Consider the following 19,811-nt stretch of genomic DNA (forward strand, 5'->3'; position numbering starts at 1 on the left):
GCATTGTATTCGCCCCTGTTTGGGGGCGGAGGCACCGGCAGCTGTGAGGGTGGGAGAGAAGGCTTGCCTTGGTAACACTGCAGGCCGGCGAAAGGGGAGATGGGGGGTTTAGCGAGCATGGGGGGGGGAGCTGGTCTGCCATGCCCCCCCCATCTCCTCTCCCCCCCCTTTATAAACCTACTGGGTTTATATCTACTCACCCCTCCCTCCTCCCTCACCCACGCTCAGTTATCATAATCAATTTATTCGTTATACACGCACTGCGCTATGTATGAACTGAACGTACATCAATCTGGTTTGAAGTGCGACGTGTATGGCGGGTTTCCCGTCTTTTCCATGCCGGCGGGGACGACCTTACCGCCTCGCGGTGGGTTAGCATTATCCAACACCGCGCCTTAGGCGATCCGCATGTTGTGGCTGGAGGGGTCATTTCGTCGGGGGTCAGGGTCCCGCCCGCGCGCCCGCACGCCCCCCCACCACCTGACCACGGACAGGATATTGCCAAATGTTGCCTTCTCTGAGCCGGACGGGGGTGGGTGGGTGGGTGGGTTGGTGGGGGAGGAGGCCTTCTCCACCCCCCCACCCCCCTCTCAACCCCACGACAATAGACTCTCGTAAATAAATAATTTATCAAAGTTGCTATTTTCTTTTTCTTCTTTTCTTCTTCTTCTTCTTCTTCCATTATTTCGGAGCGTGGGAGAGTAGTAACGGTCAGGGGGGGAGGTAATTGGATTGTTCCGTAGTTACTAGTAAACTACATCGCTTTCTGCCACACGCCATGTAAACTACATCGCTTTCTGCCGTACGCCATGTAAACTACATCGCTTTCTGTCGTACTCCATGTAAACTACATCGCTTTCTGCCACACGCCATGTGAACTACATCGCTTTCTGCCACACTCCATGTAAACTACATCGCTTTCTGCCACACGCCATGTAAACTACATCGCTTTCTGCCACACGCCATGTAAACTACATGACTGTCTTACGTACACCATGTCAACTACATCGCTCTTTGCCGTGCTCCATGTAAACTACATTACTTTCTTACGTAAACTACATAAGGTTCTTTCGTATTCCTTGCATTGTACATTATGTTCTCCCACAACCCTGGCTAGGATCGCTCACATTCTACCACACTCCTCATATGATACACAGCGTTCTACCATACCCCTCGTACACCACCATACTTCTCGTACATAGCGCTTTACCATACCCCTCTTAAGGTACATTACGTTCTACCATACCCCCTCGTAAGGCACATTACGTTTTACCATACACCTAGTAAGGTACATTACGTTCTACCATACCCCCTCGTAAGGTACATTACGTTCTACCATCCACCTCGTAAGGTACATTACGTTCTACCATACCCCCTCGTAAGATACATTACGTTCTACCATACACCTCGTAAGATGCATGACGTTCTCCCATACCCCTTCGTAAGGTACATTTCCTAACAACCAAGACAATAGCAAAATACATTTACGTTTGTCTAAAAGGAAGACTTTGGCTTGGCGCTGATTGGACAGAGGGGGAAAAAAAAAGAGAACGAAGAAAAAAGGTTGATTTAAAATGACAGGAAGGAAGTAGAGAGATTTCTTTCTTTTTTTCTTTTTTTTTCAAACCAGTAGGAGCTATATTGGCAGTATGGCGTGCTCCACTTGGGGAGGAGTCACGTTTGTTTCAGTGAGCATTTAAGCGCATCTTAAGAGTTTAGTGGAGCATTCGCTAATTTCCTCGATATTCTCGTATACACAAAAGCATTACATAGGTACAACGTCCCTCTACCATCAGGGCGGAAAAGATGTATTTATACAAAGAAATAAGAAACAGCAACGCCCTCCTTGCTCGAATTTCTTTGTTTCATTCCGGAAATTACTTGTAGACAGAGTGGTAGCAGAGGGGGGGCGTGGTGAGGCAGGTGTGCGGCGCGGGTAATCACTGGGGGAGGAGGAGGAGGTAGCCCACTGACCCACTGGAGGACTCCTTCCAAGGTCCCCTCCAGCAGGATCCCGACCCGCTCCAGTATCACCTCAAGGAGACGTAGGAGGAGGAGGAGGAGGAGGGTGAGGGTGGTAGACGTCGCTGCTATAAGGATGTCTTGTAACTGAGAGTAAGTGAGTGAGGGTTCGTGGATCATAACGCCCTTTAAAGGGAGGGGAAAAAGTAGGGACAATCCCTTCGGTAGGATGAGGAGGAGGAGGAGGAGGAGGAGGGCTTTATGGTGCTCCTATAACTGCGATGAGAGTGAAGGCCGGAGGCGTTGCTGCTATAGGATCTCTTGCAATAAAAAGTGAGTTAAGGATCGTATATCCGAACACATCCTGTAAGGGGAGAGTAAGTGGGACTGTCCCTTCGATAGGAGAAGAGGGTCTATGATGCGTTCCTATAGCTGTGAAGCACAGATCACCCAAACACGAAGAAGGGCTCTACTGTCCTCTAGGAGCGGAGGACTGGGGGCCCTCTAGTGCCTTGCAGGGAACCCAGGCGAAGGATAAGGGAGGATTGCACACGGCCTCTCTCCAGGACCTGCAGCAAGGAGGGAGGGAGGGAGGCGGGAGGGTTGTCCGGGGGCGGTGGACGAGGGTAGAGAGGGGTTATGGTAGATGGAATGTGGTTTATGGGCTGTTGATGATGATGATATCCACCACGCCTACTGGATACAAGATGGATGCCGCCCTGAGTGAATCTCTTGTTTTCCTTCCCCCTCATCTTTATCTTATCATTAAGGACGAGGGATGAATGATAAGGACCAAGGGGGGTGACGTGGAAAACCGGGGGGAAAACTAGAACCAAGCTTTTCGTAAAAAGTACTACAGAGTCCTCGCGCATTTTTGTGAATCGCATTTCTCTTCTATTTCTCATCCTTTCGATGTTGACCCAAGGAGGACTCGAAGCGAGAGCCTGGGAGCGTGGAGAGAAACCTGGCTGGCTGGTTGGCTACCTGCAGCGGAAGGAAAGTTGGTAAAAAATTAATATCTTTTATTTTTTTTTTCTCTCTCTCTCTCTCTCTCTCTCTCTCTCTCTCTCTCTCTCTCTCTCTCTCTCGAGGACAGCGAGCGACCACCGACCACCCCCAGGGAAGCTCACAGCCCACAAAAAATTTCACGCATTGTGTACTGGACTTCGCAGATAAAGAGGCGCTGGGAGTTACTGAGATACGTATATATATATATATATATATATGTGTATATATATATATATATATATATTATCCCTGCAGACAGTGGAGAAGTAATACTTCTCACATATTCCTGCGTGTCGTAAAAGGCGACTAAAAGGGAAGGGAGCGAGGGGGCTGGAAATCCTCTCCTCGAGTTTTTACTTTTCCAAAAGAAGGAACAGAGAAGGGGGCCAAGTGAGGATTTTTCCCTCTTAGGTTCAGTCCTCTAATCTTAACACTACCTCGCTAACGCGGAAAATGGCGAATATATATATATGAAAAATAGAATGCATAAGATATATATTTCCAAGTGAATAGAAAATAATCCAACATATTCGGGATAAAAGAGCAAGGTAATTCAGAAGAATTTGGACGACAAGGAAAGAGTGAGAAGAGGAAGGAGGGAGTAAGTAAAGAGGCAAGAGAGGAAGGAGGGGAAATAAGTAAGGAGCGAAGAAGTCTCGTTCTCCCGATAGCACCGGACACCTCACCCATCCACTACCACACCAAACGACCAGCCTCGTGCAACGGCCACTGCTCTACAAGCGACCTATCGCCACTACACCACACAGCCCACCACCCTCACTCCTAGAACCACTGCTGAGACGGACCAACCCTCTCTCTTACTCCATTATAATAATCACCGTCGTCCTGTGAGATTCGATTCATTAAGAACGACTACCATCGCTGAACCAGCGCCCCGCTCGGCCTCTCCATATTGAGGCGGTTCTCGACCCCTCTTTCCCACCGGACGTTGAGTATCGACACAGCCCACATGCCCTTAGGAACGACACAAACACACACACACACACACACACACACACACACACACACACACGAACTGAAAGTGTAATGTCTTATCAGTGATTCAGCCTTCTACAGAACACCCTCTTTGATCCAGTACCTCACACACTGATAAGATTGAAGATATTCTTCAACGCGTCATGAAAGTCTGTATGAAAACGGGAGGGAGGAAACACCACTTCGATGCCGAAGGGAGGTGTGTATAAAAAGTCCTTTTTTTATTCCAAAAGGTGAGATCGTAGCTTGGCGTTTTCCACGTGGTCGATATCTAAAGCAGAAACGACACTGAGAAATACACAGGGATGAAGTGTGTGAGGCAGTGAGGGAGGGCTCGGGCGTGGACGATGTCAGGTATTGTAGAGAGTTGGGCAATGTTGCGGGAGCGAGGTCGGGGGACGGTCGAGGCTCCATGAACAAATGTGTGTCTTCCCCCCTGGCGCCGGCCCGCTATGGACAGGAAGAGGCACCGATAAAAGAAGCCAGGCGCCGGGGACGGGCCAAAATACGGCTGTCGGTTGGTGGGCTCCCCGTGTTATCATTCGGCGGTCTGGGAAAACCCCCCGTGTGATCTTTCGACGGGGGTGCCGGGCGGGCGGTCGGTGGTGGTGGAGAAGGTCGAACGTGTTGGTGGTGTGTGTGTTGGTGTCTGAGCTCCCGTTGTTATCCTTCGACGGTGTCAGGGGAGGTCGAGAATCAATGGTTGGCGGTGCCACTCTACTGTTATCATCCTATAGTTATTTATGGACTTCTATTCTTTATTTTTTATTTCCCCACCCGTATCATCAATCCCGTTTCATACGTCAGTCGTCAGTGTCATGAGGTATCCGAACTAGCATCATTATATCAGTTATCTGTCATCCGCTTCTGTTTTTTTCTCTCTCTCTCTCTCTCTCTCTCTCTCTCTCTCTCTCTCTCTCTCTCTCTCTCTCAAGCCTCCACGAAGATGGTTACGTCGGAAGAGACAGTGTGACAGAACACAGTCTCTCTCTCTCTCTCTCTCTCTCTCTCTCTCTCTCTCTCTCTCTCCACGCATGATGAATGTCACTTCGGAGAAGGCTAAGTGGTTGTCGACAGTCTCCCTCCCTCCCTGACCTAACCCTCCCTCTTGGGCTTGGGGAGGCAGGAGGGAGGTAATGGGGGGGAGGGAGTAAGGAAGATCGGGGGGAGTGTCTGAGAGATAGATAGATAGATAGATAGATAGATAGAGAGAGAGAGAGAGAGAGAGAGAGAGAGAGAGAGAGAGAGAGAGAGAGAGAGCCGGCGACTACGGAGGAAGTCATGGAAAGGGAGCGTCGTGCGAGGAGGAGGAGGAGGAGGAGGAGGAGGAAGAGAATGCGACTCGCGTTGGGAGAGGGACGTGGGGGTGGAGGAGGAGGAGGAGGAAGAAGAGGAGGAGAGAGGAGGAGGAGGAAAAAGACCCGGGAAAGAGAGAGAGAGAGAGAGAGAGAGAGAGAGAGAGAGAGAGAGAGAGAGAGAGAGAGAAAGGAGTAGGAGGGGTGGTGGAGAATAAGACGAAGAAGGTCCGGGGCCAGAACACGGTCCCTCAATTAGCCTTATGATCCAGAACTGGGGCGTCCAGGCACTGCGGGTTTGTTTTGGTGGCAACTGGCGCTGATTTACTCCGTCGCTCACCCGCGCCCTAATGAAATGGAAGATGCCAAGCGATCACCCGTGGAGAAATTATGGCGTTTATTGGCGTTTTTAGGAGGCCGGAGGGGGTTGGCGGGTGGGGGGTGGAACTGAGCGGCTGCGTGGCCTTTCATATACAAGATACTGTTGCGAGGTCATATATCGGGTTGTGGGTAGATACTGGCTGAATATCTCGGTCGGTGGCTCTGCATCTAACACTTGTAAGAAGCCTTGAGATATATGTTTCTTAGTCGTTCGAAAGATCCGATCATAGAGGATTTTGCGATGATATATATATATATAAAGGCAGACAGTATGAATTATGTACATGTGTATATATGTATATGTCTGTGTGTGTATATATATGTATGCATTGAGATGTATAGGTATGTATATATGCGTGTGTGGACGTGTATGTATATACATGTGTATGTGGGTGGGTTGGGCCATTCTCTCGTCTGTTTCCTTGCGCTACCTCGCTAACGCGGGAGACAGCGACAAAGCCAAAAAAAAAAAGAAATATATATATATATATATATATATATATATATATATATATATATATATATATATATATATTCTTACCATGATAAGGTAGTACATTTAACGTGCTTGTAAGTAACAAAAAAACTGGAGACATTTGGAGGTCAAAGTCTTTAAAGTCGAAAGTTGGCAATATTTGTAGGTAAGACTCTGAACATCGAGTGCCGGCGGCATTTGGAGGTCAGATACTTAGCGTCCAACAATGGCGACCTTTGGAGTGTTGAGAGACACCCTTAGTGTCGACCTCTGACGATATTTGGAGGTCAGACCCTTTAACGTCAAACGCTGGCACATTTTTGGAGGTCTCAAGACTCATCATCGTCGAACACTATCACTGTTTGTAGGCAAGATCTTGGACGTCGATTACTATCCACGAATAGGAGGTCGAACCTCTAAAAAGTCGACAGATCGAGCGCCATCTTCCAATCAGGGACACAATATCGAGAACTCGGCGATGTTTTTGACCTGATATTTCAAGGAGCCATTCTGGCGTTATTTAAGGGGAGGTGGGCGGTCTTAATTGTCGAAATCTAAAGTGGATCACAAAGCATTCCCATCCCTTCCTGCCCTTAAGAGACTCACGAGAACTTCTACTCACCGGAATCTGTCGTGTTAGCCTCGGCGTCTTGGGTACTGCGCGGCTTCTTTCTCGCTGGGGCGTCGTCTTCGTCGTCTCTCTTGCGTTTATCGTCGGCCTTGGCATCGTCCCCTTCCTCCTGGACGGTGGCGGGACTGGCCGGGTTGGAGGGCCCCTCTGAGCCCACGTCGCCATTGTGGTCTCGAGCGCTGGGCGGGGCGGTGGCAGCGGCGTCCTGCTCGCCCGAGGGGGCGTCTTGGCCGCAGGGCGCGGTGGGTGCCTGGCAGTTGTGGACCTTGTGCTGGATGAAGCGCAGGATGTCGGCCAGAAGGAAGTCCTTCTGGCACACCCCGCACGTCAGCACGTCGGCACACTCGCCTCCACCCTCACCTGCAACGTACACAACATTAGTACTTGACGGAGGGAGGGATGATTTACGCTCTAAATGGGTCACAGAATCATTACAACATTTGGCATATAAACGAAAGATTGCGAGAAAAATGTTGGGTTCAGACAGTCACCGACAGAGCTCATGGGACACGCCTGATCGAAGCCGTACCGAGCCTCTGTCTCGATCAAGCAGAGACAAGAGGCTCTGTAATAGGTTCAAAAAAAGCTTCGAACAACGCCAACCAGGTATTACGGAGTCTCTCAGGAATTTTGTCGATGACTCTACTGATGCGTATGTGAATATCTAACAGCTAACTCTAATTATCTAACAGCTCACTCTAATTATGGGGGAAAAATTTCACCAAGGTTTCGTTTGTGGTTTGGCTAAGTATGATGATTAAGCCTTCTGGTGTGATACGTGACGGCCCCTTTTCGTCTACGAACTCTATGAAATTGACTCGAACTCCACGATAGACTGGGAACTACAGGCCCCCATGACACGCACCATGTGTTGAAATCACGACCCTCCTACACCAGTGAGGAAGTCGGTGCATGTCATTAGCCATACACTATCTAAACACTGAAATACTAGGCATTCTAATACCCTGACGGTTTCTTGAAGCTGAGGAAGTGGGATGAAAGGCACCGAGCAAGAAGATACTCCCCTTAGGATAAGAACCATGTACCCGAGGCAGTATACCCAGTGGTATAATAGACTAAAACCTCATAGAAGATGGAGATGCCACTGTAGAGATTACTCACAAACAGAGCAACAGGCCAGCGTTCATGCCCAATAGAGAAACATGAGAGTCCTCTGGTGTTAAGAGTCATTGGTAAAAGGGGAAGACACAGAGTTTGAACGACGCGAACCAAGTGTCATTTGTATTCAACTAATGATTCGAGGGAAAATTTCTAGTCCAACTGCTAAACCTCCAGGATATCATTATTTCCCCAGAAATGTAGATTGTGTGAGTTAAATGATATAAACAGACCCACTTAACGTGGCAGACAACGAAAAAACAATTGTACGAAACTGTGAGTCAAGCTGGACGCGTCATGTGTGTGTGTGTGTGTGTGCTCGTCAGCGCTAAGATACCCTGCTCACAAGTACGTCTTTGGACAGTTCGGCGTGCCATCTTCCAGTATACTGCATAGCTCTTTAGTAGTGTGGATGATTAGGGTGTTCAAAATGGGACACAAATGTACTTTAGCGGGAGGTTAAAGAGCTCGTGGTGGGAGGGAATATATACCCGAGGCATGGGCGTACTGTGTTTCGGTCTTCTGAGCAAGACGCCCTGGTGTTCGACAGTGCGGGTCGAGGTGGGTCGGGTGGTGGTGGGTGGTTTCGAACATGACGCATGGGTGTAAAATCGAAGCTCTGTCATTGTCATGGCCATATCATCAAGGCAACGCCTGGGTTCACGGCTTATCTGACGTTTCTTTTTCTTTTTTTTTTTTTTTAAGGTTATTGGATTTATCATTTATTTCCGGATCACTTGCATTTTCTCTCCCTGAGGAAGGGATTACTTTGTGTATATATAATTCTGTTGTGATTACCTTTTAGAAAAGTATTTTTGTCTGTTGTTATCAGTTAAATACATGTGACAGTTTACTGTATACTATTTCTATTTGCTGTTATCAGTTAAATACATGTAACAGTTTACTGTATACCATTAAATACATGTGACAGTTTACTGTATACTATTAAATACATGACAGTTTACTGTATACTATTTCTATTTGCTGTTATCAGTTAAATACATGTGACAGTTTACTGTATACTATCAAATACATGTGACAGTTTACTGTATACTATTAAATACATGCGACAGTTTACTGTATGCTATTTCTATTTGCTGTTATCAGTTAAATACATGTGACAGTTTACTGTATACTATCAAATACATGTGACAGTTTACTGTATACTATTAAATACATGTGACAGTTTACTGTATACTATCAAATACATGTGACAGTTTACTGTATACTATCAAATACATGTGACAGTTTACTGTATACTATCAAATACATGTGACAGTTTACTGCCTATTTACTTTATACTCCATATTCAAGGGTCGGTTATCTTCTGTATATATTTTTCTTGGTTCGTCGTCATTCCCTTGGTATATAGCGAATTGACATTCAGTATTATTTTCATAGTTATCGAGTGGACGCCAGTGACACCAAGCGCGCGCGAGAGAGAGGCGCAAGACTCATTGTTGTCAGGTGTGGTCATCCATGTGAAAATACATCGTTAACAAAGTTCACATGGACGGAGGCGCCGCGGCCACAATGGGACGCAGCCCCCGGGCGATATGACGAATTGGGTGGCTGGGTATTGTGGCAAACCACCGCCACCGCCGCCACCGCCACCGCCGCCACACCAGATCTCGCACTTGAAAAGAAAAATAGTCAGTGGGGTCCAATTTAAAAGTGGCACCCCTCGACAACTGTCCTTATCAGGGAGGGAGCTGATCGATCACCAATCGTCCACTGCCTCTAGCCCAGCAGATTCGGCCATTTCTCATGCAGCGCCGATCTTCAATCCTCCCTCCGTCAGACACAACTGGTCCGTTCCTCTCCGCAACGCATGCCAAGGTCCTCCTCCTCCTCCTCCTCCTCGCTCTGAGACAGTCTCCCAAAATTATGAGATATGCTAAGCCGATAATATGATTTTGGATTCGATATCTGAATATTCATCAGAGCCGGCCCTCCTCCTCCCTCCCTCCTCCTCCTCCTCCTCGTTCTCCCCTTCGGCCTTAGGTAGGGCGTAGCTGCGGGCGCCTGAGGGTGGGCCACAGCGGGGTGGAGGAGGGCTACACGTCGGGAGGGGGAGGAAGAAGGGAGGGACGACAACGTTAAATCACATACACCACAATTAGTAAAAAGCGGCATTTATCACACTCCGAACATCACCGCCGCACTGATGCAGTGTTGTCGGTCGAGGTGCAAGCTGGAAGGCAGATGGTTGAGGAATGGCTGACATCGGGCTAGGGACTGGTTGACGGAGGTCTGTAGACTGGCTGACGGAGATTTGGGGATTGGTTGACCGGGAGCTTGGGACTGGCTGACGGAGGTCTGGGAGCTGGTTGACGCAGGACAAGGGAAATGCTGACGGTGGGCTGAGGACTGATTGGCGGAGGGTTAGGGTCTGGCTGACGGAGGTCTAGGGACTGACTGACGGAGGTCTAGGGACTGGCTGACGGAGGGCTAGGAACTAGCGGCTGATGGAAGGGCTGAAAACTGTGCTGACGGAGGAGTGGGGACTGGCAGACGGAGGGCTGGTGATTGGTTGACAGAAGGCTAGGTGGTTGAGGGCTGTACAGTAGAGGGCCGAATGGTGGAAGGTTGAGGGTTGGGTGGTTGAAGCCATGGTTGATCAAGTCTGAAATTTGATTGGGTTGGAGGACTGAGTGATGGAGGATTGAACGATGATGGATTGAATAGAGGAAGGGTGAATGATGACGGAGGGCTGGGAAATGGAGAACTGGGTGGCGGAGGGCAAGGAGAGGGATGGTTGAGTGATGGAGGACTGAATGGTGGAAGGTTCGGGGTTGGAGGCCGGGAGGTGGAGGGTTAGACCGGTGGAGGCTTGGAGGATGGACGGTGGTGGAACTCTTGGTCGTGGCGGTCTGAGTGACCGAAAATTGGGTGTTGGAGACCTGGGTGTGGGAGGTATGGATGATGGAGGGTTAGGTGGCATACAGCTGGATGAGGGAGGGTTAGGTGGCAGTAAGTAAGAACTGCTGAATCAAGGATGAGTTAATTTCGTGGGAGTAAAAGAATCACAGCTGGAGGTGAGGTGTGGGAGAATTAGACACAAGTTTAGATGAAGAAAGTAAATATCTGAGGCAGGGATTAGATAACGCTGGTTGCCATGGAAATAAAGGTGTGAGGAGGAAAACTCACAAGGCTCAGGAATGATGGAACATGGATAGGAACCGTGAGGATAGAAAGAGACATTTAAGGTAAATATAAGAAGGTGCAGAATGTGTGTGGAAGTTGAGGGAGAAGTTGAGATAGGAAAAGAAGGTTGAAGGATGAGTTTCGAAGGATGCAAGAGGGTTGAGGCAGACGGAGGAAAGGAAGGAAGCTGAGGAAAACTTGAGAAATAAAAGATCGAGGTTGAGGAGACGTGGAAAAATATATAGAAGAAAACTGTGAGGATGGAGAGGGGAAGGTAGAGGAGGTCAGTGTGATGACGCAAGCGGTGAGTGTCGGGATGAAAAGGGAAGGTTGAGGGGAAATGCGTGGATGGAAGCCGCGGAGGACCTGACCCATCAGGAGACAAGAGAGAGGGCGTCGTGAAAGATGAGCGTCTTCGCCGTCAAGTGACCGGAAAGGAATTCCATTTATCACCGCTGCTTGAGACATCTTCGGTAAATACTGCTTGATACGAAGAAAGGTCATATATATATATATATATATATATATATATATATATATATATATATATATATATATATATATATAAGCGAAGCTGACTGAAATAACTCTCCTCAGCGTCAGGCTGACGCATTGTGTATACGTTAGAAATAGCGAGGGAGTTTACATACGGTTTCCGCTGTTGATGGCCAGCTGACTGGGAGATATGCTTAGCAGGTAAAGTCAACAGAAACATTGGGTTTACTAAGACTCGTTCAGGCCAGAAACACTACACCAAAAAATCTGATCCAAATAAACACGACTTCGTCCTAACCCCCTGCCGGAGGACTTCCGCCTTTATACCCCTGCTCGACATTGGGCTCTTTTTCCCCTGGCGGCTCTCGACACTGGCCGAGTCGAGTCCCTGTGACATTCCTGGCGAGATATTTGAGCCTAAAATCACCAAGATGGTCGTCCCTTCTAGCTAAACACGGGGAATACGGCCGAGCTCTTCAGGCTGTCTGCTTGTCCGAACCACCACACCGGCATCGAGAGAGCTGCTCCTTGAGACGTCCTCGAAGAGAACCTAAGGTCGGGAGGAAGTTCTTGAACCCATATGTTTTTATCTTGAACTTCCAGAGCAACTTAAAGTTCCTCAATGCCAGGGAGAAAAACCCTCGTTCGTTTTCCACAACACTGTATTGCTTCTGTCCGGGGGGGAAAAAAAAAGGACGAGAAAAATGGTCATTTCGGTCATTATTTTTGATGCGTTTACGGACCTGTTGACAAACAGACGTGTCTCTTACCATACCACCATGGCTATGTAGAGACGTAGAGAGAGAGAGAGAGAGAGAGAGAGAGAGAGAGAGAGAGAGAGAGAGAGAGAGAGAGAGAGCACTCCAACATGCCCTACCCAAGTCCGTCAAAGGTTATGATTTAGGGAGGAGGAGGAGGAGGAGGAGGCGCGAAACAACGCAACAAGTAGCACCCAAAATAGGAGGACCACTTTGCGAGGAGCACTGGATGACGTCACCCCTGAGTGTTTCTCGCCGTCGTGTTGATGTCCGAACAACAGTCGTGGCGGAGACCTGGTCTTGGAGGAGGAGGGGAATGGACAGGCGAGCATCTAAGGACGGCTGGCTGCCTGCCTGCCTGGCTGACTGGCTGGCTGGTGGTGGTGGGATGTTTGTTTTAACCCAGGGACTCTCCCTCACTCATGACTGTAGCTCCTGAGGAGGGAGACATCTCAATAAAGACGCTCCTCTCCTGCCGAGACTCGTTGGTTGGTTGGTCTTCACTCCTCGCCTCCTGTACTGCATCGTGACTGATGACTTTGAGTGGGACGTGTGCATGGGGGGGTAACTTTGCCAAAACAGAAACAGCTACATGGGCGAGAGAAGTGAGCTGTGTCCAGTAGGGATGACGTGATGAACAATTGTACTCTCCCGCCAACACAGTGACACCCCCCCACCCCTGACCCTCCCCCCACCTACCACCCCCCCACACCCCTCGGGCTCGGCAGCACCACCGCTACCCACCTCCCTCCCTCCTCCTCCTCCTCAACCTCCCCGACAACGACCTCCTCCCCCTCTCCACACCTCCCTGGCCCTAACCCACCTCCGCACCCTCCACCCACACACGCTCTCATTTGATCTAATAAAGGCTCCCGTGTGGTCAGTATTTGTTTAGAGAATTTGCATAATTGTGCCGGACGTGGAGCTGCAATCATGACGGTGGAGTGAATGGACATATTACCATGGATTACAATTCCTCTCCATACCCGAAACAGTATTGGACACATCAGTGGCAGAAAAAGCATATGTATTACGTTCTCGTGGACTGTGTTGTCCCATCCTTCGTCTCGTCCATCTATTGTTGCTTTTGTGTGCTTTGATCACGTGTCAGGAAAAAAAAAGAAGAAGAATGGAAGTGCATGAAACTATCTTTCTGATTACTGATGCCATGCAAGTTCCTTCCTTTGTTTTCAGCGTGGTCGCTTTGTCTCCTTTTTTTTTTGCCTGTTCATGAAGTGCATGACAGCAGTCATGCACAGGCTTGGTGCTGCCATCTCACACTTGACTTAGCCTATCACGGTCCTTCGGGTAAGAGACTTGCCCCAGTACCAGGAGCCGATGGGTGGGTGGGTTTACTCGGGGCCTCCGGGGGGAGCGGCGCCAACCATCGTTTACCACCTCGAAGTCGCTGTCGCGGGCGCTCGGAAGGGGGCGTGATGAGGTGGCAACTGACACAAATGGGCGTAAGTACAGTTTATTGAGCAGCTCTGTCAGGCCACGCGCCCACAGCCCTTGCGGGGGGTTTGGAGGGAGGGATGGAGGCCGGTGGTGCTGCTAGGGGAAGGGGGGGTGTCGTTGAGGTGGGGGAAGGGAGGTGGGGAAGGGAAAGGTTCTGGTGAGCTTGACGTGGTTGCGGCGGCGTTGATATGGGGCAGCAGGTGTTCGTTGGAAGGTGGGCGTGTCGGACCTGATGGTTCTGAGTGCTTTCTGCCGGGTCTGTGGCATGGCTGAGCCAGCTTATTCGTCCTCCTCTCTTTGGCGGGTCTGTGGCACGTCTGAACCAGCTTACTCGTCCTCCTCTCTTTGGCGGGTCTGTGGCACGGCTGAGCCAGCTTACTCGTCCTCCTCTCTTTGGCGGGTCTGTGGTACGACTGAGCCAGCTTACTCGTCCTCCTCTCTCTGGCGGGTCCTCCTTTCCTGGCGTGTTGAGCAGCGCCAGTCTCCTACAGACGCATTCCTCAGAACGACGGATCATTTTGTACTGAATTCGAAAATTTTTGGCTCGAAACACTTTCCTAAATATCGAATATCAAATGGTTTCGAAAGACTCATATTCAGATTTTTCCACTACATTACTGGCTCGAAGCAGGTTTAATACAAATAGATTTCTGTACTGGATTCGATAAAACTGGTTCGAAACACTCCGATTTAGATCTTTAAACTCAATTCGAAAATTACTAGCTCGAAACACATTCCTATAATCATATTTCTGTATCAGATTCAATAAAATTGGGTCGGAACATTCCAGTTTAGATCTTTAAACTCAATTCGAAAATTACTAGCTCGAAACACATTCCTATAATCATATTTCTGTATCAGATTCAATAAAATTGGGTCGGAACCTTCCAATTTAGATTCTTTTTAATAGATTCGAGAATTATTTGCCTGAACACGTTATTTTAAAAAAATCAGAATACATCAAATCCGATCAAAATGATTCAAAACGCCGAAAAAGAAATCAGATTCCTGTATCAAATACGATAAAATTGGTTCGAAGAAGCCACTAACTTTTAGATATAAATTTTCGCACGCTTAATTTAGATACACAAAAATTAGAATTCTCGCCAACAAGGCTGAAGAAGCAGATACACACACACAGACACACAGACACACAGACACACAAAGAAACTCGCCAACAAGGCTGAAGAAGCAGACACACACACACACACACACACACACACACACACACACACACACACAAACAAAATCGGAATGCCTGTTTTTTTTTTCACTGCTCCAGTGACACCAGTCCTCAAGTTCTCACCAGACCACAACCATCGTTACTTATAACAACCACCTCCTCCTGTCCGCCTTAGTCACAACACTTGACCACAGTTGAACGCCTTGAGGTACTTAACTCCCCTTCCCTCCCCGTAACTCAACAACTTCCCCCCACCCCAACTCCCCTTCCCTCCCCGTAACTCAACAACTTCCCCCCACCCCAACTCCCCTTCCTCTCCCTCCCCGGTAACTCAACTCAACCCCCCCCCCATACCCTCAGTTCCCCTCGTTCTGTTAACCTCATCCCCTTTTTTAGGTTTGACCAATTTGTAAAACTACGTAACAACATGACCTTATAACCACCTCCTTCTCTACATAACACGACCGTATAACCACCTCCTTCTCTACATAACATGACCGTATAACCACCTCCTTCTCTACATAACACGACCGCATAACCACCTCCTTCTCTACATAACACGACCGTTTAACCACCTCCTACTCTACATAACCGTATAACCACCTCCTTCTCTACATAACACGACCGTATAACCACCTCCTTCTCTACATAACACGACCGTATAACCACCTCCTTCTCTACATAACATGACCGTATAACCACCTCCTTCTCTACATAACACGACCGTATAACGACCTCCTTCTCTACATAACCGTATAACCACCTCCTTCTCTACATAACACGACCGTATAACCACCTCCTAGTCTACATAACCATATAACCACCTCCTTCTCTACATAACACGACCGTATAACCACCTCCTACTCTACATAACCATATAACCACCTCCTTCTCTACATAACACGACCGTATAACCACCTCCTTCTCTACATAACACGACCGCATAAACACCTCCTTCTCTACAATGTAATCTTTCGTCCATTAACGACAAAAAACAAAAAAATGAATGTAATTATCCACACCGCCCCATTTTCCATATCTTCCTGTACCCATGACCAAAAAAAAAAGATAGGAAAATGAAAATATAAAAAGAAAAACCTTCATCTCCAACTCACATTATATTTTCCATGTCAAATATGGTCCGGGAAAATAACATTGCCGGTAATACGAGAACGAATCCCCATCAGACAATCACAAACAACCTCCATTCCCAGTCAAACAACCCCAGATAACCCCATTCCCTGACCCTCCTAACCTCAGATTACGCCAGATCCCAGCGGATCTGGCCCAGCCATCACCTTCTCCCCTCCCTCTCTCTCTCTTCCCCACCACACCACACCCCACCCCCGCCATCAAGCCACCACAACGGGACCCGAAAACACGACTATAAGATGTACAGAATCTGGAACGTGGAGGCTTTCGGGTGCGGGTTACGACTTTCGCCCGCCCGGGTTACTGCCGCCTTTTGTGACCAGTGGCTAAACAGCTCCTCCCTCCTCCCTCCCTCCCTCCCTCCTCCCTCTCTCTCTCTCTCTCTCTCCTCCCTCCTCCCTCCCTCACCTCAGCGTCGCCAGCGGGCGCCCCCTCTGTGCCATAGGGGTATCATCCCCTCACACCCTACCCTACCCTATACCCTTTACCCTCGAGTCAGTACCGCCAACGGACGTACAGAGCCCATAGAACCCCCTCCTCCCTGCGGTCGAAGGGAGGGACAGTAGTAGTAGTAATAGTAGTAGTAGGAGTAGTAGTGGTAGTAGTAGTAGTAGTATATCATGCCACTGCTACTGTTAACACCCCCACACCCCACAGCCCGTTAGCAAGAGGACACTGACAAGCGTTTCCACCTTTGCCGAAGGGTTGCGCGTGACGGGGTTGCGTGTGACGGGGTTGCGCGTGACGGGGGGTTATCCATGTCGTCTGATAAAAGACATTTGTATGTCTGGATTACGTCCAGGAATATTAGATTTTGATGTCATATCGGTATGAGGTCAAGCGTGGTGGAGAGGGAGGTTCTATACGACCGTAGACTTACGCTCCTTGGGAATATGTATTCGAATGTGACATATCTCTGTAACTGGTGATGTGTGTGTGTGTGTGTGTGTGTGTGTGTGTGTGTGTGTGTGTGTGTGTGTGTGTGTGTGTGTGTGTGGGTTTTCCACATAACGACGTAAATCATTTTTTTTTTACACTGTAAATCCACAATATTCTTTTTTTTTTCTCTCTCTCTCTCTTCAGTATCATTAAATTGTTAGTCCCCTTTTTTCCCCTCTGAATTCACCTTCAAATTAAGGTTAGTTATTCGAATCGTTGACCAAGATTCTTTCCTTAAGTGAACGAAGAAAAATTTTCTACCTTAAGTATAAGATTAAATAAGTGAATGTAACGATACGGAGGCTAGCGGACCATTCACCACTGTTTCAGGGTTTCCGACCACCCCGGGCCTCAAGCGAAGGCCTCAAAACAACTCGAACGCTTTTAAAAAGCAGCAGTAAAATTGCTGTCGAAGGAGAGAGGGGAAAAGAGGAGCGGGTGGGTTGGTAGAGGGGGAGAAGGGGAAGAAGGTCAGTGGGGGTGTGCAGGCAAATGGTGTGGGTAGTGGGTGTGTGTGTGTGTGTGTGGGTATTGGGGGGTGAGGGAGGAGGAGGAGCAGGAGGAGGAGGAGGAGGAGGAGGGGGCGGTGGAGATGGGTGGGTGGATGGAGGTGGTGGTGGTGGGCGGCGACAATAGTGTGGCCTTTTTGTCCTGTACAGATGATCAGGGGTGGGTTTGGGTGGGGTTGGGTGGGCCAGCGGGGCCCAGGCGACTGACCGTTGTTATGTGTGCGCTGCCCTCCGCTCCAGGTCACACGGAGATACATTTATCTAAATGTTCAATCGAGGATATTAGTGTGTGTGTGTGTGTGTGTGTGTGTGTGTGGGTGGGGGGGGGGGAGCATTGTTGCCATTTTCTTTGTCGTTCGGTGGGTAGTTCGCCTTTTACGGCGCTGAACACCTCTCCTTCGGCAATATATATATATATATATATATATATATATATATATATATATATATATATATATGTATATATATATATAACTTTTAATTTCCTGACGCCCAGGAAATACCCTGTTATTTACATATGTATAACAGGAAGCACAAAGAAGAAAGACAAACATGGAATACACACACTCTCTCTCTCTCTCTCTCTCTCTCTCCCTCTCTCTCTCTCTCTCTCTCTCTCTCTCTCTCTATATATATATATATATATATATATATATATATATATATATATATTTTTTTTTTTTTTTCTTTTTTTTATACTTTGTCGCTGTCTCCCGCGTTTGCGAGGTAGCGCAAGGAAACAGACGAAAGAAATGGCCCCCCCCCCCCTACACATGTATATACATACGTCCACACACGCAAATATACGCAAATATATATATATAAACACACGTATATGTATATATAAATATCTAAACGCCCAATGAGACGTCTGAGAAAAGAATATCCTGACTAGTGTTAATAATTGTATAATAACGTGTAATTAAGGTAATGGGATGGGAAATGGTATGAGAGAAATCATACGTGTCAATGTACAATGATTGTAGTCAATTGAAGAGTGAAAGAGATTAGGAGAAACAAACACAGCTTCTAATAATACATAAATTACTTGTGAATTAATGAGCCAGGCTAATAATACGTCAGAAAGTGTTCTCTTTTTTTTTTCTAAAACACCAGGCAATTTGAAATAGATAATAGTATTGTTATCCTAATTTTGAAGCGAGGATCGAAAACACTCGAGCGTTCGAAGAGGTTTAATTGCGACTTCGTTATGATGTGTTTTGTATATATATATATATATATATATATATATATATATATATATATATATATATATATATTTAAGTTTACGAAGGAAAAGAAAATTGTCGTATAACAGTAATGATTGTCACAAGGGAGTGGGGGCGCGCGGGAGGCGGCGTGCGCATGCGTCGCTTAGGTAGCCACGTGCCTTATGAGAAAACCGTTCCACTCCGGTGCGCGCCTAATTCCTTCCCGCCAACTCACGCTCTCCGTTTTCTATGGTCGAAGCTTCGAACGCTTTGATTCCGAAGCGGTGTCGCTCCTCTCTCAAGCGGCTTCGTCTCGTTTTGGGAATGTACAGTGCATTTATAATGCCACTAAAACATACTGTGATGACGTACATTCGCTCGTCAGGATCGGTGGTCTTTGCGTCCTACGCCAGGCGTGCGAGGGGTGTGATGGGAGCGAGCGCAAGGGCGGGGGGGTTGGTGGGTTTCGAAAAAGCGTCGTGTGGAACGCGACGAAACGCAGCGATAAAAACCGGGCGCAGGCTGGGGGCCCCCACGGTGAAAAGACGTGGTAATTTCCAGGCGCTACGCTGTTTGTCTGAAGCGGCAGCGGCGGCGGTGGTGGCGGCTCGCTCGCTCGCGCCTTCTACCACACACACCGCTACCAGCTGCCGCCTCCACCTCCTCCTCCTCCTCCTCCTCTCGCTATGCTGCTGTTTGAGTTGGGAGGGCTTGGTTCCCCTGCTCCCCCCACACCTTCCTCCTGTCTCGTCCCCATCCCCTCCTCACCCCGATGATCACAACTGGTATAGGTGCTAATTCTATTTTTCCTACACATCCTACGTACTCCCTCTAGCGCAGATGTGGGGCCATGGCGTTTCGCACAGTGCTCTAACCAATGCGAATTTTGATGTATGGATTTTTTGCTACGACGGGGAGAAAGAAAGTGCGATTCTTTTTCCTAGTGCGGTGCATTAAGACGATACTGATCAGATGTGGCGATTATTCATTCATCTCTGTGGATTTAGGTTTACGGTAAACACGCGTCTGTCTTGTTTATCTTTGAGATAACTGATGTTTTTATTCTGCTTTTTTGAATTTGAAATCTCAAGT

General features: G+C 48.1%; 1 protein-coding gene across 1 annotated transcript in view; it reads right to left on the reverse strand.

The window, feature by feature from the left end:
• Positions 1-19,811, reverse strand: part of LOC139747625 (B-cell lymphoma/leukemia 11A-like) — a 125,822-nt gene that overhangs the window by 78,309 nt on the left and 27,702 nt on the right. Inside the window, 1 exon segment of the mRNA XM_071660114.1 lies at positions 6,740-7,108. Within this exon segment, the coding sequence (XP_071516215.1) occupies positions 6,740-7,108 (369 nt within the window).

This window comes from Panulirus ornatus, chromosome 69, assembly GCF_036320965.1.
Source record: "Panulirus ornatus isolate Po-2019 chromosome 69, ASM3632096v1, whole genome shotgun sequence".
In the NCBI taxonomy this organism is placed as follows: domain Eukaryota; kingdom Metazoa; phylum Arthropoda; class Malacostraca; order Decapoda; family Palinuridae; genus Panulirus; species Panulirus ornatus.